We start from the raw sequence: 27,528 nt of genomic DNA, 5'->3' as shown, positions 1-27,528 counted from the left end.
TTCCTCTAGCAGGACTGCCAGTGAAGATTTCATTAAACAATGGAAGACAATTATGCTCAAAATTTTCATGAGTATTAAGATAATAATTTAAAATGCTTTAGAGCAAGTACTTTTAATTGCAGTTAACCAGAGGGATATTTGGGTTACCATCATTTAACATCCAAGGTAACTCTTGTCACTCTACCTGATGCTTGATTTTTTTCAGCCACAGAAATGTTGGAAAGCTGTGACATGGCTGAACTGTTGATTTTGTGAATACTTGGTGAAGTCCTTACTCTGGCACAATCTCCTGTTTGGTTGCAACTGCCATTAGTTTTATGTGGTCCACAGTTTGATTGCTACAATATGATTCATAAAACAAGGCATGTGGGGCACATTCATTGTATCTTCCTTCTCTCAGCACCGGAAATAGACAACTGCAAATTGCAACAATTTACCAGCTGTAAAATAATGGAGTTTAATTAAATTACTCTATCTCCCACTGGTAGCTAATTATTAGTGTGTGAATCCTTCTGACAATATTAACTTTAAAAAAGTTTTTTAAAGTGTTACTGCCTTGTCTTCTCATTAAATTTCTATGAAGCTTGCTGTAAACCACCAAAAAGTAAGGTAACTCCAAGTATATTGCAAGATATGCTCTCAAAGTCAAGATAGAAGCATAACATTTCATATAAACAACTCCATCGTGGAAATATGTGTTTCTTGTTTTCTTGTGCCCTATTGCTGGCTTCTTGGGAGAAGATATGGACAGACAGCCATAGAGAGCATTAAGGTCTCCCTCCAGCCTCCTCTTCTCCAGACTTAACAATCCCAGGTCCCTCAGATGTTCCTCATAAGTCTTGTGCTCTAAACACCTAAGAACCATACCATGCCTATTGGCCAGCCTTGGTAAAAATTGGGAGAGTTGTGCAAGATGCATATGGGGAGAGATTTGGAGTACTGAATATCTTAGATTTCTTTGGACTCTTCTCCTTCCCTCTTAAAGGCAGCAGCACCTGGGCCACGATGAAGTACACAGCAAATCAGGTTTGTCCTCCAACACAGAGGGTCATGAAGGCCCCTGAGGAATCTGTTAAGTGGTTTCTGGTAGGTCACAGTGACAATAAGGTCATGTCTCAGGCAAAATAGTACAGGCCATTTCAAGATTGGCTCAGGTGTCCAACAACAGCATAAAACATGCACCAGAATTAAATTAATTCCACTTGGAAAAGCTCTAGCAACTAAATCGACATACTAGGCAATAGTGAACACTAGACATTTAAAATGTGATATTCAGTAACTGTTTGCATTGCATAACTCCGTTGTCAAGATATGATAAAAGATTAACACACAGTTTTTTAAATGCATATATGTGTGCAATACTTGCCAAATTAGGAGAGACAATGTGGCTTCTTCCACAAACAAAGGAGGTAGTTACAGAATATGTTTTATCTTTACTGTAAATAAGTTAATGTACAGCAATATATAAATTATCTAATATATATGTAGATATGTACATATCTACAGTACATTAAAATCTTCAGTTAAAGGTTTTACTGAAGGTCTGCTCTCTGCTTTACTTAACATCTTCTATAGTAGCACCATAGAATCTCACCATTGTAATGTAAGGACAAAAAAATATCCACACCTGACAACACGTAAAGATAATATAAACAAATAGTTTGATCAGATCAAGTCATCATGAAGACTGAATTCTTAATGCAGAAACAAAAATGTAAAGCTTTATGATCCACACAGACATGATTTATTTTCCTTGAGAACAGCATCTCTTCCACATGTTGGTTTTTCCTCTCACAGCCATATATGGGGAAAAAAACACCAAAACAAAACAAATAAGGTGACTGGTGACTAAATGTCTCTTTATGTTACAGAGTTAAGTGACCTAAAAACTTAATTCAGATGAATGCGGTATCACTAGAGCAGTGTAAACGACTTAGATTATTTAATTTCCTATCAACTGAGAACACTAAGACACACTGTAAGTTAAAAACAAAACAAAACAAAACAAACACTACACTTGGCATTGTTCCCTTACTGGTATAGGATCAAACCACACAGAAACACACAGAAAAGGGAGTACACATGAGAGCTGTTGCTCTGTAAGCTCAAGTTCGACCTGTCTTGTTGGAAGTCGTGCGATTTCTTGGATGCATGACCTATAAAAGCACAGTTGTACGTCCTGTTGAGCAAAACCCTGCAAAACTCACTCAGTACATAAATTTTATAATGAAGCTTTCTGCTTCAGTGTATCAGAACTGAACCGTTTTTTAACATCCAGAGAGGTGGCTCTTTTCCCTGTTGAGGCACACACACTCACACACACACACACACACACACACACACACACACACACACACATACACACTCCTATTGACAGGACACAAAATGAATGATTTGATGTTAATGGAAAATCTAAGCATCTTGTTTACCAAGTTAATTTGCTTGTAGATCTCTTCTCAAGCAATCAGATAAACCAAAATGCCAATTACTCATCTCATAGTCCTTGCACAAGTAAAATGAAAACATTATACTTAACTATAGAGGTTGAACCTTAGCTTCATCACCCATTAAAACTGAATTGACTGTGCCAAGAAGTGGAAAGAGCATCTTACCTGAATTGGATCCTGTGTCAGTCTCATGGGCCCAATTTGTATTTCTGTAGCTGAAGCCTGCTAAAGAGGAATAATACAGACCCTTTATTAGTCTTGTTTGTAACAAGATAGCATTTTACATGCAGGAAAGAAAGATCAAACAGAACCATGAAATACTCTCAAAGGTAAGCAGGGATATGACTACCAGGCTTAATTCAGTTTCTTTGAAGTAGCTCTTTTATGAACATATTTTACCAAGCTTCTAATTTTGTTTTATTTGTCTCTAAATAAAAAATTGTAGTTTTAAACAAGAAACACCACATTTTCCCCCCTTTTTTGCCAACAGAGAACCTTGGCTGCATAAAAGCATTTGTTTTTTGCTTAAATCTACCATGGGTATGGTTACAAAAAGAAAGTGACCTTTCAGATGAGAGATCTTGCTTACCATGTAAGCCATTATATTTTCAGAAGAGAGCACATGATAATTTAAAGCTGCTTCAATAAAGGTAGCCTATGTTGGCTGTGCTGCTTTGCTAATGTATTTCCTAGAAGTTGGACTACCTTAATACTTTTTGTGTCTTGACACACTTCAAAACATTCCCGTACACTACTGATTTGTTTCACTTTAGACCATCAGCTACATCAGATTGTTAAGCAACTGAGCAGTACCTATGTTCTTCCACAGATGTATGCACTTCAGGAAAAGACTCTCTGAACACTTAAAAGTACTGTTTCCCTAATGCATATGGGGGATTGTTTTCAGGTTACCAATCCTCAAAAGGACAGAATCTCTGTTTTCCTAGTACCACTTAAAATAAACACCCTGCAAGACATCTTTGAACAAAATGGTAATTACAGGCAGATTCCCAAGACCCTACCATGAAGATGGGAATTCTGGAACCTCACTTCAGCAGCTTTTTCTCTGCAGTGCCTGTTAGTTTGAGCCATTTGTTCAGGTACTTCCTCATTCTTAAATATAGTATTTTTCAAAGGAATGGTACAAACATTCCAAACTGACAAAGTTACCAGTATTCCATTTTTATTTCTTAGAGAACACAATACTGTGTTAAGCATTAACAGCCTTTCCTGCATGTGAAACAGTGGTATTATTTGTTGCTACAACTGGCACATAGGACTTTCATGCCCCACTGAGCATGGATTCTTTTCAGCACAACAAAAAACATCTGAAGGTGGTAACTGGCAACAGGCAGCTCTCCAAAAGATTAAACTACAAATCCTGCCACTGTTTTCCAAAGTAAAAACTGCCCTCAATATAGGTATAGTTAACCTCTCCTTTTTTCACACAGAAGCTTCACTTTCCACTTCAGCTCCTGCCATAGTGGAAATGCCAATAAGTGTATCAGAACAGGCTTGAAAATTGGTACTCATTATCAACCATGAGTAATGAGCAGGGTTAAAGAAAGCAGCCCTCTGAAAGCTCCCAGCCTCTCCTCCCTCACTAAGAAAGAAAATCAGCACATTCACACTGTTATATAGAAACTCTTAACTATGTTTTCCTCATGATTCACTTTGATTTAAAAAAAATTTTTTTTTAAAATAGTCTCCTTGAATGAACCTACAAGAATGCATAACAGACTTGGGTCAGTATCAGTGCAAAGACTGCTTTTTCTTTTTTTACAGTGCACAGCTCTGCCCCAGAATGTGTTCGACAAGAGCCTGGGATCCTTCACAAAAGACAGGTAGTACACAGATACTTATTTTATTATCAGTTTATTAGTGCTACTAGGGAATCAACATTGTAAATGAATGCCTTCTACTCTTCTACCACTGCAGAGGACATTCAGCTTTAATTATTCTATTTTGTCCAAGATGTCTGACTCAAAGACATAGACTGGTGCAGGCAAGCCTGTCAGTCCCTGTACACAGATTCCTCTACAGGGTAGCCACACTTGTTAGCCTGAGTATTTTAAAACACCAACAGCAAATTCACATAACTGTGACTCAGGATTTCTCCCCTTGCTGCTTTTGTGTCAGCCTCATGAAAATACCTAAGTAGAACAACTTGTCACCAGGATCTCTCCCTTTTCTTCTCCCAGGATCAGGATGCTCTTGTCTTTGCTAAAAAGCTTCATGTGGACTAGAAAATCTGAGAACCCTAATGTTGGTGAACTGGTACTCATCCTGCTAAGTGCAGACATGATGGGGTCACAAGCACACACAGATGGAGAAAAGGTGCTGTTATTTCTGAAAGATAGACATGCATAGCCTTTAAGTCCCTAAGCTGCTAAACTTCATTACTTACACAACCCATGGAAACAGACAGAACCCTCAAATTGGAATTAAACCATCTCATCAGATGCAGCAAAAAGTATGTCTGAACCCTCCTTCCTGGACTTGGAGTTCTAACTTTTGTTTTACAAGATGAATCAGATCCTTGGATTTATATGCCCAAATTGGTCTGGGTACAAGTGATTCTCTCACTTTCCTCTTTCAACACACAGGTTAATTACACAAGAATATTGATAGATTCAGAATATTGATATATTAAAAGTACAGCCCTGAATTTTTATAAATGTAGCAAAAAAGTGCTGTTTTCCCACATTTTCAGGAATCAGTCCAGTTCTTATTACAATCTTATATATAATCACCCAAAGTCTTTTTAAAGGAGATTGGAATATTTAGGAAATTATGTCTTCTCCATAATTATACAACTACACTTGGAAACAAGAGGGATCTGACTGTTTGGAATTTATGTCTTTGTTTTGCAAAACTTTCAGTCAAATTTCAGCATGTTTTCTGTTTTTAAGAAAATGTTATTCAAAATGTGGCAATAAGTTAATGATATAAAAAACTCAAATAAAAAAATTACAACATACTCCTTAAAGAAGTTTATTAAACAGCTGCAATACAAAATTCCAAGATAAACATAGGTGTGTGTGGGGTTTACTATTTTAATATAGGAGTTTTGTGATATATTTCTATCTTGGTTTTAATTCATGCAGTGTTGCATTTCCCCAGTCTATTGATTTAATCACTTAAAGATCATCTATACATTTGGAAAATTTTACTATGTAATTTTCAGTGTACTCTTACTACTCATAGGAGCAAAATTCATGTTCTACAGTAGATTCTTTTATTACAGATGCTATATGTGATTTTTTTTAAAAGCAACAAGTCCCAAAATACCCTTGAGGAAAAAGAAGTTGTTTACTTACATTGCTATCACACATAGAGCTACTCTGCTGGGCCAAATCCTCAGGTCATGACACCACACACTGAGACAGGTAGTATGAAATCACTAATTTATGAGAGAGAGGGTGAAAGTCAAGGAGAAGGGAGACTTCACTTCCATGGAAGGGAAGATCAGCCTCACTGGGCCCTTCAGGGGACCTGCCATGGAAATGTCTGTCTGTGAACTCCACATCTTCTCCAGAGAGAGGTATGTGCCAAGGCAGAGGTAGAGCTAAGACTGGCAGCACCTCTGGAGATAAGCAGAAGTCTTTGTAAAAACTTCAAAGTCTAGGGATCATATGGCTGCAGTTGAATTCCTATGAATTACACAGCTGGTAACATATTGGATGCATTGTTTGCTTCTCAGAGGCTGCTCCTACAAGTGCTTTGGTGAGAAGCTGCAAAGATCTGTCTGATCAGGACTCAGGAACAGATGTTAAGATTTCTATCTTTCTTCCTTCATCCTCATTCCTCTCTATGTTGTTTCCTGGCTTGTGCTTCAAACGGGAAACTACAAAAGTGAGTATTCAAAAACACAGATTCATTTCTTCTCCATTTCTCACTCCTTTTTCTCCTTGCAAATATAATTAATCTATTTTTAAGCAATTACAGATGGCAGTGATAGTATAACCTTGCTGTTTCAATGCAAAGTCAGTGGAAGGGAAGGAAAAGAAACCAATGGAACATAGGTAAACCTCTGAAAGACACACAGAAGAGAGAGGGAGGAAAAAGGCAGCTAGTGCAAACAGGTTGCAAAAAAATGGATCATCTGTCAGGGAGAAAGTATTGAAAAAGACAGAATGTACCACTGTGAAGTTGCTGGCTATTTTAGGCAACCTCTTGGACAAGCTGACACTTGCAAAATCATTATGTGCACTCTAATACAATAAATGTGTGCCTGATCTAAAATGATAGCCAAACCAAGAATATTGTGGTTGGGATTTTTTGCATTCTGTTAGCACCTCAGCAGTAGCTTCCTTATGAATACATTAGCATAATAGGAAGTAGAACAATCAGTCAGAAAAGATATTAGTTTGGTCATTATATTGTTAATTTTGTCATACAAACTAACATAAATGGATTCCAAAGCTCAAAGCAGCAGCTGTGCAGAAGACCTGTCGCGGGAAGACAGGTTACAAAAACTCCACAATCCATAAAGAGTAGTCCACATTCCTTTTATTCCTATAATTCACAGATGAAGGCTTCCAGCAGAATGTGGAAGAAATCTTGCATGTTTACACATAGGATTTCTCCTCATACATTATTCATACACGAATTCAAGACTCATGTTCTGTACATTGGTCCTACTGAGACCAATACCATGATGTTAGTTCTTGATGCTAACATGGAATACATTTGGTGTCCAAGTTACAGTTGATTTAACACAGTTTTTAGGATGTCCAGCCATAAATCCCCACATATCTCTGGGAAGATTTCTAAATAAATACCCATGTTCTCTTTAGAAGCTGTGAGGAATAACCAAAAGTCAGTCAGAGCAACCAATCTTGTCTTGACATCCTGACTTCAGAAGAGGCCAAATGCCTATGAAAAACTGGGTAGTGTGAAAAACAGGGCCAGCACAGAGGACACTGTCTCACCTAAGCTTAGTGCTGGCAGCTCATCTCAGCTTATGCTACCAAAAAAGCCATTCTAACTCTTCTCCAGCACATCATATTACCAATTACCTATACATCTACCTGTGCTATGTGGTGTCTTGCCCAAAGAGGAAACAGAATGTAGTTTATAGTCTTCAGTACCCTCTAAGGAAGGCTGATGTGCCATTATCTGATTTTCACTCCTCTGGCACTATGACCAGCTTAGAGAACAGGTGATGCACCTTAGTTAGGAGGTCAGTAACTTCAGATTTACATTCCTGGTGAACTCTGGGGTCAATATGCCAACTGGATCCTGGCAATCTTCTCTTCACCTCCTCCCTACAGCAGAGCAATACATGGCCCACATCTGCAGATCTACTATAGACATGACTCTTGTTCAAGAGCAGACTGTTCAGAAAGCTGGCTCGAAAGGCTTGTTAGCTATTCATGTTGTCTGAGAAGGGCATGGTCTCAAAAGACATAATTATCATTATCAGCTCACTGTCAGTGAAATTTTTATGTCACTTACATAAAACATGTTTATAACTGGATGGGTTTCTATACCATAGGAATACAACAGCTGAGAAACAAAATTGGGTGTGACAAAGTATCTTTTCAAGATAACAGCTTCTTATCCACAGATGCTGATTTATTCAAAAAGAAAAAATGCCACCAAATATCCAAAAAGCAAAAAACACACTGCAGTATTTTTTTAGCTAATGGGGTAAAATCGTAGCAAAAATCGAACACCTTAGTTTCTATCAATATTTTGACTAGGTATTCCTGTTCAAAAAACAGCAGGACACATAAATTATTATTCCTTTCTTCACTGACTATCTGCTGTGCAACAAAGTCCACAGGAGAAGGACACTTCCTCTCTTTCCCTCAGGTACTCAGAACCTGAGTAGGAAGAAAGGCCTGGCTGATGACTGGAGCATCTCAGTGAAACACCAAGGAGTGAAGAATCCACAGACTGTTGGGCTGAAGGGATCCCCAGAGGTTAGCCAGGTCTTCTTAGTGGTGCTGTCTCAATGCTGGATACATCAACCATTATTTTGCCTATCCTTTCTCAGCATGGCTGCTGCTCAGGACATCATCTCCCAGCCTGTACTGACAAGAAAAACATAGACTGGAAAAGTGCTTTAACTCCTAAAATATATGAGTATACTGTATAGGAGAAGCACCAGCTGCCATAATATACTCCCATTAAATTTCACTCCTTTCCCCTACTTGTAATATTGAGTAAATTCAGACCAAATTAGATACTTCAAATAAGAAGGCTGCATTTCATAGTCCTTCAGCTGTCCTGCTGCACCAGAAAGGATTATTGCTTATGCAATGAGCAAGGATCATTTTGGTATTACTCATCACTATTTCCACTGTGTGGTGGGAAATCATTAAAACCTTCCTGGGAAAAGATATTTTTAGGCCATTTTATTCCTTACTTAGTAAGGAAAATCATCACCAAATTTAAGTGCTGCATTCCACACCCAATGTTCTACAGAGAGCTCTGTTACTGCTACTCTTATTTTGTGTACTAATACCAATTTGAACAGAATATAGTCATTATAACCCACATTAGGATCATCCATCGTCAAAATTGTGTTACACAACTTACTACCAACACATTACTGATAGGATAAAAAAATTACACCATTATTGTCTCCACAGATAGTGAAAAACAGCTCTCTTGTAAATGTCTCAGTAGATGATTTTCTCCCATGGCTTCTGCACAAGCACAGTATGAAATTCAGCCCTGAGGAATGAAAATGAGAAGTTCTGGTTTCTCAATGCAGCATTAACTGCCACACTTTCTCTCCCCAAAGAATAGCTACTGCTGCCCATTTTCAGTGCACCTTATAATACAGAAACTTAATTCTGTGCACCACAACCTCATTTTGGCAATCTGTTTAATTTTATTTTGTGAGCAATATCAGCAGAGGGCTTCCTGTACAGCTAAAACTAGCATGGTCCAAGTGCTTAGCATATTGCAGCGTTAGACAACTATTAAGCAACAGACCCTATACACACACACACACACATCATGAATTGTAGGAGAATATTACTCTCCACTCTAAGAGGTCACGTGAACATCTCAAAGCCTGGCACTTTCCAGCCACCTCATCTAGAAATCCAGTCTCTGAAAAGTCATTGACAGATTTTAGTTTCAATTCTCTGTCCAAATTTTCATCAGCAAAACTTTCATAGGGCATGATCTCTTAATTATAGGGAATTAGACTCAGTATCCCATACAGCTCCACTGAAGAAGTGCTAATGCATAAATTATTCACAAACTAATGCTACAGTCCATGACATTCCAACAGAAATATAGAGTTCTGTTATATATATCTTGATTCTACAGTTGTCTTTGTAGGGGATCTGCAGAAAAATATGTTGTATTTTCTGTTAATATATTATATATATATATATACTTATTCATAAGTGCATATAAAAACATAGAAAACAGTAACATCTATAAATTACTGGCTGAGTCATATTCAGTTTTCAAAGAGGCTGAGAAATACCTGACCTGATTGACATAAGATGGGGAAATGAGCTACCAAGATAGCAGGGAAAAGTAATCTGGACAAGCACAGAACCAATCATGCCAAGAATCTTCTCTATAGTTGTAATGAAGAATAAACACATTGAATTATATTGAAGAGAAGATGCAGTTCATTTTACCAAAAGAACTGGGTCACCCTGATAGGAGTATTTATAAAAGTGTATGAAATAATAAATGTGATAAAGAAATAATTTGAAAAATAATAAAAATATTCTCTAGAGAAAGGAAACTTAACAAACTTCTCCAGTTCAAGACTGCTGAAAGGCATTTGCTGGTATCACAGGAAAAGATATTAAGAAAGCTGCAGAAAATGTTATGAATAAAAGAATTGCAAGATAGGTAAGGTTGAAGAGAACCCTGAGGTCAGGAGTCATAGAAATGAGCTGAAATTCAAACAACATAAAGTGCCACACTGTGTTACACACTGTGTAACATACACATTGTGTATGTTACATGTTAGAAGCTCCTTAGATGAATACAACAACAACAACAACAAAATTAAGATGACAGCTTAGGTCTCCTTCAGTAAAGTCAGAGAGGACCTGAAGTACACCTTTTCAAGGTTTTGATGAAATTAAAGGGGTTATAGATGGTGACCTCCTTCAGTTGCAGGAGTCGGCTCTCCAACCCAAGAGTCCTTTCCAGAAATGACGTTTCACTTCACAAAGCAAGTTAAAGTTTAAATGTTTGCCCAAAAGTAAATAAGGGACGCTGGGCTGGTGTGACCCCTAAAAAAATACATCTGTGTTTAAGTGTTTGTAATTGTTAACAGTTGCGGAACATAAGAAGCCCATTTCTGGGCACACATAAAATAAACCATTGATTATTTCAGTTATGGCAGTGCAAATACATTGGTGTATCAATGTATTTGTATCGATCCTTACAGAATTCAGGCCTTAACTCTTCAGATCCACATAACATCATCAAAATAAGAAATTTTCACACATGCAGCTCTTCTTGGGGAAATCTCACTTTTCCTTTTTAGACCTTTGTAGTGACATGGAGCTAATCAGCTGTGCTACACTTAGCTGCCAGACACAGGTTAGAACCACTTTAAGGCTGTTTTAGACTTCATCTGTGTGCAATGACCCTGTGGAAATGTAAAGTCAAACTGGTGCCCTGGTTTTTCCAGTCAAGCTGGATGATTGTAGTTATGCATTTAAGTATTTTGCTAAGTCAGGCTTCAATGGAGGCCAGGATTGCAAACACATAACCACAGGTCGATTGTGCTGGATCAAGCCACTAGATTAACCTCATGTCTCTGCAAATGGTCAACACTGGGTGATGCCCACAAGACCAGGGCAAGCACATATGATACCTCCTTCATCCACTCCCCTCTTCAGCCCTTAGACATTTCCAAAATACACAGAAGTAAGTTTTGGTTTATTAATCTTTGGAAAATCTCTCTTTCACTTATTTTTTAGGTGTCATGGTAAACTCATGTTACATGCTTCATAGAAGAATACCTCATTTTTATATATACCTGCAAAGCAAGGCACAGCCTGACACATTCTGTAAGTTGCAGTCACAGAAATTGCCACGTATCAGGTACATATTACTCAGAAGGCTTTCATCAGAAATAAAGCAAAGCTGTTTTTAAGTCCTTAAGGCAGATAAAGTTGTATTTTCAAAATCACTGTGAATCAGCATATCCCTGAATCTACAGCAGATCTGAGACAACAGCTTTGACAGCCTTTAAGGAAGTTTAGCAGTCAGCAAGGTGAACTTATCTTACAGAGAGATCTGTTCTAGAGTGGGAGTTTGTGTACTCTCAAAGAAAAAGTGGCCTTGATAAACTACTTACATGCATCTCATCTAGGTTTTGTTTTTTTTTCCCCTGCAGAAACTGGGAATACTGATTCTCAGATCCAAATTAGGACAATTTTATTTTAGGCAGAATTTAGAAAAGGATCCTCCTGAAAACTTAGCTGTAGGATGATAAAGAAGATGAGATGTCATTTTGCTTCGACAAGAACTGTAGGTAGTTTATTGAAGCATACTTTGTTGCATTTGGCAAAATAAAAAAAAAAGTTCAAGGAATACATACAAAATAGTGAAAAGTGTCATCCCCCCTAAAAATCTAATTCCTCTTGTTGCTTCCATTAGAGAGGTGTATAAGTTTGCAGATACAGTTCTTCCTGAAAAAGTTTGAATTAAATACATTTGTACTAAATGGCATTTTTATATTTCACTTTATTTTTTAAAAATCTTTTTCCATTACAAGTAATAATTTTTAAAAGGCATTCCTTTAACTGCTATTTTAATTTCAATCATGATAATTTCAATCAGAAATATTATGAAATTATTAAATAACTCTGACCATATTTAAAAAACTATCACTTCAAAACATCACAAGCTAGCTCAAGAATACACATTTGGAAGATTTCAGAAGATAACTAAAAACACTATGCACAGTTCCCATTTTTCTCCAGGGTGGGATCTTCATCTCTGGATTTAGAACTACCCTTCCAAGCAAGGAGAAGTCAGCTAGGAGTTTTTTCCCATTTGGTGACACTGAGGCAACCTCTGTGGTTGCACAGGAGCCCTCCTCTCTCTCCAGCCATCTCAGGGGAGGCAAAAGCCATAGGATTAAAGACAAGAGGCCATTTCTGAATTTGGGACAGAGAAGTGTCAAACTGACTGCACTTATATCAGCTCAGAAAAAAAATGTTACCCTATTTCTACATGTAATAAAACAGGATTTTGTAGTTATCAATCATATTACCAGGCTGAGAAAATGAAAATATGATGTTAAAATAGAAACCTTACCTATGTTCAAAGCAAATAAGAACTACCCCTTCATTTCTCATGCATGCCAGTTACTCTGGGTTTTTCTTCATTGCATAAGCTACTTGCTATAAATAGCAATGAAATTTTATGCAGGTCCCAGTAACCCAAGTATACTATGAACAAAGTAATTTCACTGGTACTCACAACGAATTATTTTTATTATCCTTGATGCTGTGACTATATATGGATATAGAATAAATACACTCTGCTTGGCAAGGCTTTGTAAGTGAGCTCTAGTGAAAAGACTAATTCTGAGAAAATTGAACAGCTGTGAGAGGGTCTATCTTATGTAAGATGCCTTGGTTTAATAATTGTCTGTGATGCTGCTGACAGGAAGACTGCAGACATTTCTGTCTGAGATTACTACATATCACTGAAATGTTTACGGCATGAAATATTACAAAAGTCTCCATAAATTTTTATGTACACTAGAACACACATGATTGTCATTTACCTCCCTGTTGCTGACAGTAATGTCAGGTAAGCATTTCATTCATAAATAGCTTGCTAAATTCTTCACCTTGGTGCCTCACTTCATCTTTTCCCTTCAAAGGGAACTATTTCTCATTTCCATGTGAGCTCACTGAGCAAATCTGCAAGTGGTAAACACAGGCACTGAAGCCAAATCTGAAACAACACAAATGATGTTATGGGTGATGGTAAGAAGAGTAAATACTCACTCATTTTATTTTTCATTTAGAATTTTTTATCTAACAGTAGGACCTCTACCAAAAATTCAAACTACATAATTGCAAAGAAATTTAAAAATCAAGTCAGTCACCAAGAGAGAAAGAAGAGCAGCAGTAAGCACTGCAATGCCATTTGTGGAGCCACTGAGATGATCCAGTTCTTCAAGACCACCTCCTTATCCCTTAACAACAGTGGCACAGATGGTCAGGCCCCTTAGTACAAGGCTGGTTGTGTCTCAGAAAGAGTTATGAGATCTTGGTCCTATGCTTCCAGCCTCAGAAGCATACATTGTTGGGCTGTACTTAGGTGTAGCCAGTGCAGCCAGCTGCTGAAGGATATACCCAGTCTCCCAAAGTGGGTTTTACAGCTGATGTTGCTGTAATCATTAGTCCCCAAGCTTTAGTATTTCAGAGCTTGTTTAGAACTACTGTGGGTATTTCTATGGCACGGTGTCTTTGGACCTCACGATCGCAGCATGAAGTTATTGAAGTTAGCATTGCCAGACAGTTAGGTATTTTCCAGCTGGATCCTCTCAGACACCAGAAAATTTTGATTTATTACATTAAAATCTTTTGAAGAAGCCATAGATCAGGCAGACATTTGTAACAAAAACATAAATATCTGAGACTAACTACAGTAAGTTCTGAATGACTTAATTTTTTTTTCCAGAGTTTTATTTTTGAAATGTTTCTCTTGTTGAAGTGGCATTTCCAAATAAGCAGGACATCCAGTTCTCACTAACTTCTCATCAGTATACAAGCCAACTGGCAGGAAAACTGATGAGCAGACAAGCAAGAAAAGTTTGAAAGAAGTTTAGAAAGGATGAGATTAACTGTTCTGCTTTATGCTTAATCTTGTGAAAGGCAGCAGCAAGTGTACTGTTTTATTCACACATCTGTGCCATGATTTTCTCCTGTCCAAGACCTACGTGCTGATAATAGAAAAGATAATACACCTACTGTCACCATAAACTTATCAGTGTTGAGAATACTTCAGACAGACAGATAGAACTGCTCTCCCCCAGAGTGAGAAAGCATGTAGCTGATCACCACAGAACAAATGAAGAGCCTTGGGCACTGGTAGACAGAGTATGAACTGCGACCAAAAGAAAGCAAGAAGTCCACACATTTAACCACATCCTGCTTTGATCCCATTCGCATCAATAGCAACACCTCTGCAATTGGGCAAACAGAGGGGAAAAACTACCCATCAAAACTGGAGGGGAGATACCTTACCCAACCTGTAGACAAGTGCACATTAAGAATGTGTGCAAACACACAAGAGGATCATGCATCGTGCAAAGAAGGCAGACTATCCTCTTCAGGGGTCCTATGCTAAAAGAACTAGAGAAATATAAAAATCGTGGCAGATTAACAAAACAGAATGGTTGCAAGAAGCACTGCTGACGTCTCCATGGGATGCAAATGTGTTGCACCTGTGCCATGCCACTGCCTCCTGCACTCTTCAAGAAGTGTTGAACACATATTAGGGAGAGTTAGGAATGAGACATTCAGTGAAGCAGCACTGCTCAGCCCAACTACCAGCTACAGGTGAAACAGATAAGGAATCTGTAAAAGATATGCTGCCAGCTGTTTGGGTCTCTGACAGACCGTTAGCCAGAAGAGTATGTATCATGGTGCAATCATTCAGTACTATTGAATTGAAAATAAAATGTGGAGAAATTTCTAGAAAATTTGAATAACCTTTTGCCCATTGATATATTCCTATCATAAGAAGGACAAAAAAACAGGACAAAACTTCATCCCAGAGATGCCAGTGAGGTCTTTTTGCCACACATTTTTGCCTGACTACATATATAAATTGTACATTTCTTCACTGGGGCTGGAAGTGCAAAGAGGTACAAAGTTTCTACTGCTGCATTATTGAACACTAACTTGTATTTTAAGCTCTTTCATTAAGTTTTAAAATAAAATGCTGTTCTTCCTTCAATTATAAGACGTGGTACACAAAAAATCCAGAGTACTTCTTGGTAGACACCTTAAAATTAATCACATTTATCTTCTTCATGTTCTGGTGTTCAGTTACAAAGCTAGCTCTCATAAACATTCTTACAAGGTGTGTCCAAAATCAGAGTTGATCTGATCTCTCTCCTGAAACTTTCTGATGTGCACAAAAGTTTATTGCTGCTACTATCCTTTTTACAACATCAATAATGCAGACTTGCTACTGTGAGCAAGTTGCCTCCATTTTCCTTCATTTTGTTCTAGTCAGTCCAGTGAATTGAGGAACATGACTTCCCCAACAAGCCTATGTTGAGGATGCTCTTTACTCTATTGCTCTTTAACATGCTGTATGCCAAAAACTATATGTGTATCACAAAATACCAGTTTGTAAAGATACACATATCTCAGACTTGCATAAGTAGATTGCACAGTGTATTGGCATCAGAGAATAAGTGTGAGCATGGTAATTAAGGGTCTTCCTTTCACAGACAACCAGATGTACTGCACAGTCATGCAGTAATCCAGTGCTCTTGCTAAAGTTTATATGTGAGATAAAGAAATACAGAGCCCTTTTTAAAATTCTAAGCTATCTGCTGACTATTTGCAATTAAATGAAAAATAATAATAATAATAAAGTGAACGTAAAAGGATGGCCTTGGAGGAGATACTTTTAGCACAGCATGCATTTCAAATCTAAGGCCAGGCCACAGCAGTCTTATAGCTCCAAGGAAAAAAACATACCCTTGATCTAAAAATATCTTCTCATATCAGTCTGGTCAAACCCATGAAAAAAATTCCCTTCTTTGAAGAGAATTCATTACTGAATGCTTTGAACTGTATGGATGGTCCCTAAGCCACTTAAATGTCAGAGGGCCAAAAAAAAATCTGTATGTCCATTGTCTGTTCTAGTTAACACATGTCCACAAACAGACAACAGAGAACCTTTGGGTTGACAGGGCAGGGAACAAACAAGCAAATGTAAGACCAAAGTCTAAAACTGTTGGTTTGAACTGTTTCAAAGAGAGTTCCTCACTACCTGATAGTTTTCCTTCCTGATCTCTGTAAACATGTATTGGGACAAAACTGTAGGTATTACAACAGAACCCAGGAACACATTGAAATACAAGACCTTTTTCCACATACTTTTGTGAGTGCCAAAACTCCCCAGGAGCGGCATATAGATGTCATTCATTGCAGGATCTTACCACAAGTCATACAATATGCTCACTTTCTGGTTAAGTGCAACATGGATCAGTCCCTCAGGTTTTCATGTTTTTGATGATTTTATGATATTTCACTTCCTTAAACATCTGGCTTCACACCTGAAAGAAAAATCTGGTAGATTTCTCTAATGCACATTTAAAGATGACATTTAAAGATACTATTTTTAAGACTGGCACAGCTCCTAAGATTTGAGTTTCTAGTTATATCTATCAAACACACATTTTTCCATCTACTACTGATGTGAGAAACAAACAGTTCTATTACTCATCCCAAGACCAGGCGAAGGACCAAAGTAGTAAGAGGTAGCTCGGTCACACTGACATAACCAAAAATGACACAATGCACCACAGAAACTGTTGTACCTAATAGAGTTACAACATTTATTCAAAATATCTTTTGAAAGAAAAAAAAATCCATTAAAATTAAATTACTTTCCATGCACTACACCCACGGAGCTAATACACTGCTAGAGATCTCCTCCTGGCTATATCCTATTTGAGCCTGAAATACAGAAGTGCCTGCTGTCATGTCACGAAACTGTACCAAAAATATCTCCATATAACAATAATTTTCATTTCTATCTGCTACTTCATGGTTTTAGGATTTTTTGTTTGTTTGTTTTGGTCCTCCTGGCTATATCCTATTTGAGCCTGAAATATAGAAGTGCCTGCTGTCATGTCATGAAGTTGTATCAGCAATATCTCCATATAACAATAATTTTCATTTCTATCTGCTACTTCAGGGTTTTAGGATTTTTTGTTGGTTTGTTTTGGTGGGGATTTTGGGGGGCTGGATCTTTGGTGGTTTTTTGGGGGGGGGAGGTTTTCTTTTGCTCCCTTTTGTCAAAGGTCTCTTCAAGACAACAAGAGCCCCCCAGTAAGCTCCCTTTCTTGTAGCAAAAGGACTGATTTAGCTACCACCATTCTTCCTCCCAGCTATCATAACTCCAGACAGTGCTCCAGACAAGGAGAAGTATGTGAAGCTAGAATTCTTTTTCCTTTCACGACTACAAAGCTTTCACTGGCAAACAGATTGCTTTGTAAACTTCAATTTGTCTGGACAAACATTAGATACTTATTTCTTGCTCTCAATATTAAATTACATAGGTTTAGAAGGAGTTCTTTAAGGTTGTGATGTGGTGGAAAATAAAACCACAGAACAGCACCAACTGTGAAGTGACCTTAGGCAGCAGTAGATACACTACTACAACTATGTAACACTGACCTATGCATTTCCTGTTCCAGGGAAACAGATTTAAGTTTGAATTGTTTTAGAAACTCACCAAGACCACAGAAATTAACTCCAGACATCGAGTGCTACAATCAACAAATTTCTTATCACTGAGTTGTAAGCTACAATTTTGTTGTGTACCTGTAAGATCTGGACAGAAATAACAAGATTCAGATATCACATCTCAAGACTTCAAAGTGTCATAGGCATCATGTGCCACCAAGACAAACCTTTTTTTTAATCCTAAAACACCTCCCTACCTGTGTGACCCTTCAGCCCCTCTCCCTTTGCCTTAGTTCTCTGTCCCAGCCTCTATCAGCCCATACCAGATCTCCTTCTACAATCACCCCAGCCTAGGCTAGATTAATTACTTACTTTTTACTTGAACAATGATGTCTCACTCTGCTTAGCCCATCTCAGATCTTTACTTCATCCATGTCTTCTCTAATGGTGCATTGCATCCTCATAGTACTCTAGCTGACCTTTTAAACATCTGCAGAAACCCGCAGAACAAAGGCAGACAGAGGTTTCCCAGGTTTCCACCAGCCCATTGCAGCCACTGCTCAGAGCTCCATGGGGATGGGAGCCCATCGTACTGTATCCAGAGCCCACTGCACCACACAGCCATGAGAACAGAAGGGATCAAAACTTTGGAGATGTCTTGCTATGCTGTTCTGCCTCACTTTGCAATCTGAGGTGAAGGGAAGCAGACTGAAATGAGGCAGTGGCAGAGTTCAACATGACAATTGCTCACCTCTTCCACAAGTGACAACACAACCTTAACACAGCCCCAATCATTTAACACACATGAAAGGTTTTATTCTTAAGCAGAACACAATACTTTTTCCTGAAAGCTTGTGTTATTTCCCAGTATAATTAGCTTTTTAGGAGGTGGCTTTCTTTGAGACAGGAGGAAGCAGTGACTCATCAGGACACAACTCTTTGGAATAGATGGATTTCAGGAACCAGTCCAGTCTTAGAGCCAACAGAAAGAGAATCCAAAATAGCCAACAGCCCAGGAGTCGGGACAGTCACATGGGAGAATCCCTTCACACTCTTCCAAAACAGAGAATTGAACTTGGGGTCTCATCTTCTGAAAACATCCTAGCCACCAAGTTAGCACCTGCTCTGGGGTCTCTGAGTTCCACAAGAAATTTGTTTCACTTTGGAAATGAATACAAACAAAATTATAGCCTCGTATTCCTCCTCCATTTACAAAAGAGATTTCCTGGTTTTCTGGCTAGCACAATGGCTCAGTAAGTTTCATTTCATAAATGGGCAAAATGATTATCAAATGTAACTGCAGAAGAATTACTGCAATTGACAACATTCAAGCTAACAGTGCCTTCAGTCTTCCAAATCTGCAGTGGGGTGAGAAGAAAGCTGCTTTTGCTATCCATATGGTGAAAATCCTGAACTAAGAGCAGTAGGAAAATGGATTGCTGGAAGAAGACTAGATTCAGAGACCTCATGTCCATTCCACATTAAATTAATCTGATTTTTTTTTTTAAATATCACTAAAATGTGTTCTGCTGTAAATATAACACTGTTTTGATTAAAACATGTATAAAATGTAAGAGGAATCACACCCTGCTCCTCCAATTATAAACAAATAATTTATAATGAAATCTAACAGGTTACAGGTCTATATGCAAACAGGCTGTGGGCACAGTTTGTCCTAGGCTTATAAATAGATGTTGAACAGTGTTTTTTCCAAGAGATGCAGTGCTTCAAAGCTCCATTCTGCTCACAGCCCTACCTCACAGCAGACATTACTGACCCTGCTCATGCAGTGTCTCTCAGCTAACTGTGTTTCTTTGGATTTCTTACTTGAACACAATTTCATAATACCTATACACATGCTTACACTTGGCTGCATTCTCTGTGAATTCCGTATGCTGGAGCCCAGACCCTTGCAATCCCTGCTTCACTCTTCCATGCTATGAAGCCAGCTGATCTTGGTCCAGTTTTCTCATCCTTTTAGACAGAAAGCTGACTCTTCAGATGCAATATGAATATGGGGCAAGAGGCTGATGAACTGTAAATCTACACTGAAATTCGCTCTGCATTTCAAAGTGACCAACTCACATTATCAAAAGCTTAATATTGAGACTTATTCTAAAGTAGCACCATTTGGCTGAAGGTCTTCTCAGCATAAATCTAAGCTCTACCCTTTCTGTATTAGAGATATGAAATATTTGGCACTGGATGCCCAAATCACTGGGTAGAGACATACAGGGATTTCTTTTAACAGATCTCCAGAGTAACTGTCTGTTCACAGAGTCAGATAATCTAAAAGAACAGAATGTGTCAAATATGTTTTTTTTTTTAAAGAAGACAATACAGGTGAAAAAGACATTTATAAATAATTGGCTGCTGAAGGCTGGGGCAGTGGTTGACACTGCCCCAACATAAATAGTTGACCTGCAGGGAAAAATAAAGCTCAGGAGCAAATGGCCTAATGGCCCTCTCAAGTGAAAAAAGTTACCTGCAGTGGGCACTGCCTCCAGAGGGCTGTGCAGCATGCTACCTTACTCAGAATTAATAATGCATCTCTGGACTGCCCTACTTCCTCACACAAAAGCGATAGTGACTCAATCCAAGAGCACCAGCATTTTGAAGGAGTCATGCAAGCTGCTATAGAGTGAGCTCGTTGTACTTTATGTCCTGTGAGTGAGAACTGCCCCAAAGAAGATGGCCTCAGTGAAGCCTGGGGACAGTCAGCTCCTGCTGCCCTGCAAGACCAGTGACATGGTGGGCAAGAAATGTATCTCCTAAACTGGGACAGGGGGAAACAAAACTACACAAGAGATCACCAGATGGCAGTCATTACTATTATCTCATGCCCTCAATCACACAGTTATGTTACTTAAAACACACATGCTATGTTCCACAATGCTCCCTACATTTAATTTTACAATGGTACAAGTGACTGTTGGTTTTCTGAAGCTGTAACCCTGCTACCATTGACTTATTTTGAAGACTAGAAAATATTTGGCTTGGTTACCATGACAACATTCCCCCAAAAGACTTAAACTCTGCTACATCAGAAAACACCTCACATATTATTTTTTAGCAAACATGAAGGTACATACAGCCTTTCCTGAAGGCAATTTTAGAAGTTACTTGTACGTTGAAGATAATTTTCATAGATTTCACATACACCATGCATTTTTTGCTTTGAGCTCCACTGATAATGCTTCTGAGACAGACCAGAATCTTTCAAAATAATAGAAGTGAACATGAAATACAGGAAGGGAAAGATCTACATGGAAAGTACAGTATCCTGATCTGGCAGCAGTGCAGGTGATGCAAGAGGAAAATTTAACCTGAACTATGTTTTTTTTCCTGCCTCTGATTCCTCTTCACAACACTACTTCAAATTTCACCAAATCTTACTCTCCTGGACTCAAATTTTCAAGCAACAGCACATTTGGGGAAGTACACAGATAATTCAAGATGAGAACAAAGTCGTCACACAAGTGTCATGTATGCTTTGTACTGTGAAGATTCTAACATTAAAAAAATCCCAAAACAAAACACCCCCCCCTGTCCCCACCCCTATTCCCTCCCCAAAAAAATAGAATCCCCAGTTTTGTTTCTTTTTTGCATCTAGAACTGAGGTTTATGAATGTCCCCAGGTATGGACGTATTAATCTGACATGCTTATCCACGAATGCATTGAATATAAACACTTCCTCCCTGGAAGTGATCAGGACCAGGCTGGATGGGGCTTTGAGCAGCCTGGTCTAGTGGGACATGTCCAGGCAGATGGCTGGGAGGCTAGAACTGGGTGATCTTTATGTACCTTTCCAACCCAAACCATTCTATGGTTCTATTCCAAATTAACTTATTACGGGAGGTCACAGAGGGTCTCAGGGGTTCTGAGACACCTGTTGACTTGCATTGGCAAAATGGTTGAGACTCAGTTTTCTCTTACAAGTTTCCAACAATTCTCTTTTCCTATGCAAACTAAGGGGGAAAAACCATCTATCACCCAGAACACTTTTTGGAAGTCCAAAATGTTGTGTGAATCAATACCAAGGAAGTTTAATCTACGAGGCTGCCTTGTTTTCTTTGCCAAGTGGTTTAATATTCTTTGAAAAAAAATGTTTTCTCCATTCTGTAACACTTCTGTCTAACACTGCTGAAGAACACAACCACACTGCTTGCTGAAGTTTAGCTGCACCCTTTGAAGGAGGAATGGAAAGGTCAGATACAGAGCAGCAAATCCTTTCAAAATTCTTTTAGTGCATTCATTTTTGAAGTATGGGCTTAGACTAAGGATAGTATTTCTCTACTAGCAATTTAGTTATTAAGGCCAGCACCTCTCAGAGAACAACTGGCCTAAATTAAAAAGTTCTGCACTATTAAAAAGTTAAACACTTTGTGGCCTGCCTAAATTTTGCTCTGTCACCTTTTCAGCCCCATACTGTGCACAAGAGGACTTTGATTTCTTAGGTGTCTTGTTGCATTTTTTAAAAGATTTTTGTCACACCAATTCATGGAGTCAGGAGGTTTGCTGTCCAAGTTTACCCTACATCTGGTGTGTTCCACCTTCTACAGAGAATACTAGCAGCCAATTAATCAGTAGTACACTTCAAACAAAACAAGAAGTTCAGTGCCTTCTCTTACACATGATACTATTTTAAAGAGAATTGTATCTGAAATCAAAACAGTGTCTAGGGTTGCATTTCTTCAAGACTTGTGGACCTGAGACAACTCTCTCAGTGTCTGGATTTCTCAATGCTCCCATAGTGCTGTGTGTTTTTATTTGGCAGCTGCATCCTTTTCCTGAGTACCCCACATTTTTAAAAAAATTGCAAAGGGTAGGAGCTTGACATATTGGGGTGCGCATTCTCCTCATCAGTGCTTCCACCTTGGAACTTAACACAGATGAGTGTTAAGATACTGTCCCATTGTGTTTTTTTCTTATTTCTGAGCTTTGCTTCTAATAATTATTTTGCTACAGTTCCTAATGTGACTGACTTTCAAGAGATGTTCATAAACAGTTTTTCTCTTACACAGAGAACACAGCATATGAAGAGCCGAACCATTACACCTGCTGTTCTTTTAATTTCAGAAGAAAAACAGGATAAAGTAATCAATAGAAGACTACAGAGGGTTGTGGGGGTTTTTTCCCACTAGACTGTATGTTAGCAAAAAGAACCTTTAAACTTGTTTGTTCCTTTAGACTTTGTTTGGCTAATGTTCAAGTATCAAGAAGTTCAAGGAAAGCACATCCATGCGTGCATTTTTCTTGCGTATTTGCAAGATATGCATTTAAAGGAGGTATTTGTAAACATGGGTAAACTTGTATCATGTTTTCAAATCACCAAGGAAGTGTTCAAGGAGCTTTTTTTTCTTGCTAAACAGCTGGTACTGTTGGACCTCAGAATTAGCAATAATTGAGCAGTGGGTCAAACAGCCATTATACACCCAGTGTCATTCCATGCTCAGTGTTATGCTTCAGTGATGTAAACAAAATGCCTTATTTCTTTATATAAAACTGATGTAGTGTTTGAAGTATCAATACTTTTTGCTGTCATTATACTATTTGGTTTTATTTAGCTGGGAACACTGCAAAGAATATCTGGTTTTCACCCAAGGTTTCTGCCCAAGTACCTTAGTGACACAGCGAACTGCTGGCACCAGAAACTCTGGGTCTTATTCCAAGTAAGGGTGCAGACACATCTTACAGTAAGTGATCAGTATGTGATCACTTAAAATCTTTTTCAGGTAACCTGTAGATATTTTTACCAAGCTTTTGAGAGCCACAAACAAATGGCTACATGCTAGTACTGCTGAATGATTAGTCAGTGTGAGCAGAGTGTGACCAACACATTCAAATGCTCTAAACAATTTAAAACTTTTTATTGAGGAGAAGAATAGAAAACAAAAATATTGTCTTTATAGCACTGACCTTGCTCCAATGAATACAGATTAGATGGCCTTAAATGTAATGTTTATCTAAGTATATTTTGAGCCACATGGGATAATTTCTGGTTTGATTTTTTTTTTATTTGAACTGCATCAGGTTGAAATCATTACAGGTTGATTTCTTTTAATGCCAGTTATGGCATGGAATTTTATAACATGATATAAAGATGCACTCAAATGTAAATAATGATATGTGTGGCCGTGTAAACAACTAAAGAGCAGTTTAGAACAGAAATCAAGATAAAAAAGATGTATTAAGAGGGTTGAATATTACAACTTATTCTACCCATCAAGAATATTGTGTTAGTGAATAACAGTGCAAACAGCCATTTAACCTATGTCTCTGTGTTGTCCCCCAAATACAGCTAGATGAGATTTCAACACAGATAATACCTGCAAACAAGCACTACAGCAATTAAAAGCATGTGGAATTAATGGATACTTTTGTCTTTACTGAAATACTTGATGTTTTAAATTTATTTTTGAACTTCTGTGGAAATAAATATTATTATCATATACTATTGGAGAACAATTTTCCCACACTTTTCCAATACCCATAGTCTGTCAGGTATGAAGTACTATTTTACCTTTATAGTTGCTGTGGTAATATTCCAGCCTTGCTTTGGTCAGACAAATACTCCACTATGATACTAACCTGTAAGAAAATGTGCCAGGAGTAGCAGAAAGAATGGAGGTTCTAATTCAGTTTTTAAATTACATAAAATATTCTACAGATCTTAATTTGTTCATGACATTTCCACTACATCACTGAAGCAGTTAAACAAAAACACCCATGATTCCACTTTCCTTTGGGACTCAAAAATGCTTAAAAGAAATGAAACTATCCAAAATAATATTACAGTGCCAATTATAAAGTTCCAAAATGTCTGAAATACCTTCACTTTCAATAACCACAAAGTTGGCAAATGTGTTCATAAGATATAATAGCAAATAATAAATGATTCACAAGAACAGAAAAGGCCATCAACACTTAAAAAAAAAATCTTTTTTTCAAATCTCATCTTAAAGAATTGTGCAAGAATTTCTATTTCACTCCTCCCAACATCAACAAAACCATATTTCATCTTAAGTATTCCATTCTGAAAAGTAAAAAAAAAATAATATCCCAAATAAATAAATATAAGTGGGTTTTTTATTCCAGTCCTGCTCAGACTTTGTCCCTATCACTGCTTATGCAGGTCTTGCTTCTGAATGAGTAAAACAGTCAAAGCAACTGCAGAAAATTCTGTAAGTTTCTCAGCATTTGGGAAAACTGACTATGGGTTGTACTAGTGGTTGGGTTTTGGTTTTTTTCTGTGAACCCTCTCACTTGAGTTTAAAACAAACAAACAAAAAAAGAAATAGAAGATTATATAGCCTTTTAATTCCTTAAATATATTCTAACAAAATGCAAGGATCTATTTCAGCCCATAGAATTACTTTATGACAAGATATCCTGCTTTATTAGTGCAGCAGAAAAGTAACTTTAGGTGCAGCTAGGATGACACCATCCACTTTGGTAATAAGCTTTGGAACAGGGCAACAAAGCAAAATTTAATTGTTAGAAAACTATCAGGGAAATGAATGAAAAAACCTACTCTGACACTGAGAATAAGTAAATAAATCCAGAGCAATCATCTCTTTTAACTGCAAAACTCCAGAGAAGAGGATGATCAGCGGGTCGCAGGGGCGCCGGCCGTAGCCATTAAAGGGGCTTCAGATTTGGAGCGCGATGACCCCACAGACACAGCCCCTGCCAGACCCCCCCGCGGTGACCCCCAGCCCCACAGCAGAGGGACGCATTTGTGTGCGAATCCAAGAGGTTCCTTTCTGAGCTGGGCATCCACGCCGAGAAGCAACAGTTCATTTTAATCAGATACGGGGAGGGGAGCACGACTGGGTACGGACGGACGCGGAGAAGAAGGGATAAAGAAAACCCAACAGCACCTACAGGTTATTTTCTTTTGGCTGTTGAGAATTAATCAGACAACGACTTTATTCCGGCATATTATCATCCCTCCCTTTCGCCTGCTCCCTACCATGAGCCACAAAGCTCGAAACAAACCCTTTCCCCCTCGTTGCAACTTCAGAAGAGGTCTCAGCCCAGGAGCTCTCTGGGGCCACCCCAGGGCTGCGGGCGAGGGGTGAAGGGAGCCCGAGGGACCCAGCGGCCTCAGCTCCTCCCGGTGGGGAGGTCCGGGAGAGCGGTACCCCGGCGCGGCCCCTCCGCAGGAGTGCCAGCCCGGCCCGGCTCGGCCCGGCCGCTTCAGCTGCGGTGTCAGTGGGCACCAGGGCAACGGCTCCGGCAGCTGCCTCCCGCCCGCCGTAGCATCATCTCCCTCCCCGGCGGAGGCGGGGACCCGCTCGGGCTTCGTCCTGCCTCCGCCGCGGGCGGCGGGGACCCGCGCTAGCCCCACCGGGGAGCAGCCGCCGTGTACCTGGACGCCGGCGTTGCTGGTCTGGGTCTCCGCCCCGACGCCGCAGCAGCGGGACGCCCTGGCCCGGCCGGAGGCTCCGGGCTCCCTGCGGTCCTTGTGGCGCGGGAAGGTGGAGGGCGGCGGCGTCTGCCGGCTCTGGTAGGAGAGGACGGAGGGGATGGAGTCGGCCGCGTCTGTCTTGATGAAGAGGCCGTGCAGGGTGGCGGTGCCCTGCGAGATGGTGGTCGTCTGGTGGGGGGAATTGGACTCATCCGAGTCCCGGCAGTAAATCACGCCGCTCTGCGAGACGTGGATGCTGGGGGCGCAGCCCATCCCTTCCCTTCCCTTCCCCGCCCCGCTGTACCGCTGTCGGGACGGAGCGCTTCACACCCAACTGCCGCCCGCCCGGGCTGAGGGGCCGCCGCCCCTGCGCTGCGCTCCCCGCGGCGGCACCGGTACCGGCACCGGCACCGCCCCCGCCAGAGACGCTGCCCTGGCCGCTCCCGCCCATGCGGCACCTCCCAGCACCCCCGCCTATCTTCCCGCGCCGCCTCCGGGAATGCCAGACCCGTAGAAGCCCCTTCCCCTCCTCTTCAGCGCCTTGCGAAGCGCCGGTGGCCACCGGGTCCTTCAGTCGAGGAGGAGGAAGAGGGGAAAGAGAAGAAGCAGCAATAGCAGCAGCAACATGGGTAGTGTAGCCCCTTCCTGACCCTGTCAAAGGGTCTACTTGCAGGCCTTCTTTTCATAAAACATGACAGTCCACCCCCATTGTGCCAAATACCTTTTTCTTTTTCTTTCTTTCTTTCTTTCTTTCTTTCTTGGTTTTTTGTTTTTTGGTTTTTTTTGAAACAAAACAAACCCAAAACAATTAAACCCACTTATTTTGACAGGAAAAGCACACCTACTCTTCCTCGTCATGAGCAACCTTGTTCCTTGTGTGAGCAAATCTCAAGTTATTCAGGGGACTGCAGGGAGGAATATGAGCCCACAAAGTACCCACTGCAACTTTAAAAAAAAAAAAAAGGTTTTTTTCCACAAGTTTTAATGCTGTTTCTCAATTAGGAGAGTATTCAACAAAACCCAAGCCGCTATTTTAGCCAGTGTGTCTGAGTTGCTAATCCTTGTTTCCAGTCCTTGGGGAGATAATCAGGTAAAATGTTTAACTCTGGTGAGATTTATGCACCTTCCTAGTGTTCCACAGTGAATAGTTTCATTGACCTCAGTTAAACTTCCTATGAGGTGTAAAGCTAAACGTGGTTTTCAAGTCTTTGCAAGATTTTTGTTTAAAGCATTCTGTTTTCAATGGCACGTGATAAATCCTTCAACAAC

The 27,528-nt window shown here is 39.4% G+C and overlaps 1 protein-coding gene across 1 annotated transcript in view; it reads right to left on the bottom strand.

The window, feature by feature from the left end:
- PDE8B (phosphodiesterase 8B) overlaps positions 1-26,532 on the bottom strand; it is a 60,917-nt gene extending 34,385 nt beyond the window's left edge. Inside the window, exons 1-2 of the mRNA XM_030467367.1 lie at positions 26,221-26,532; positions 2,613-2,672 (exon numbers count right to left, since the gene is read on the bottom strand). Coding sequence (XP_030323227.1) covers positions 2,613-2,672; positions 26,221-26,532 — 372 coding nt within the window. The remainder of the gene's footprint in view (positions 1-2,612; positions 2,673-26,220) is intronic.
- Positions 26,533-27,528: the final 996 nt, after the last annotated feature.

This window comes from Calypte anna, chromosome Z (assembly GCF_003957555.1).
Source record: "Calypte anna isolate BGI_N300 chromosome Z, bCalAnn1_v1.p, whole genome shotgun sequence".
Lineage (NCBI taxonomy): Eukaryota > Metazoa > Chordata > Aves > Apodiformes > Trochilidae > Calypte > Calypte anna.
Note: the sequence above shows the minus strand (reverse complement) of the source record. Positions and strands in the feature narration are given on the sequence as shown.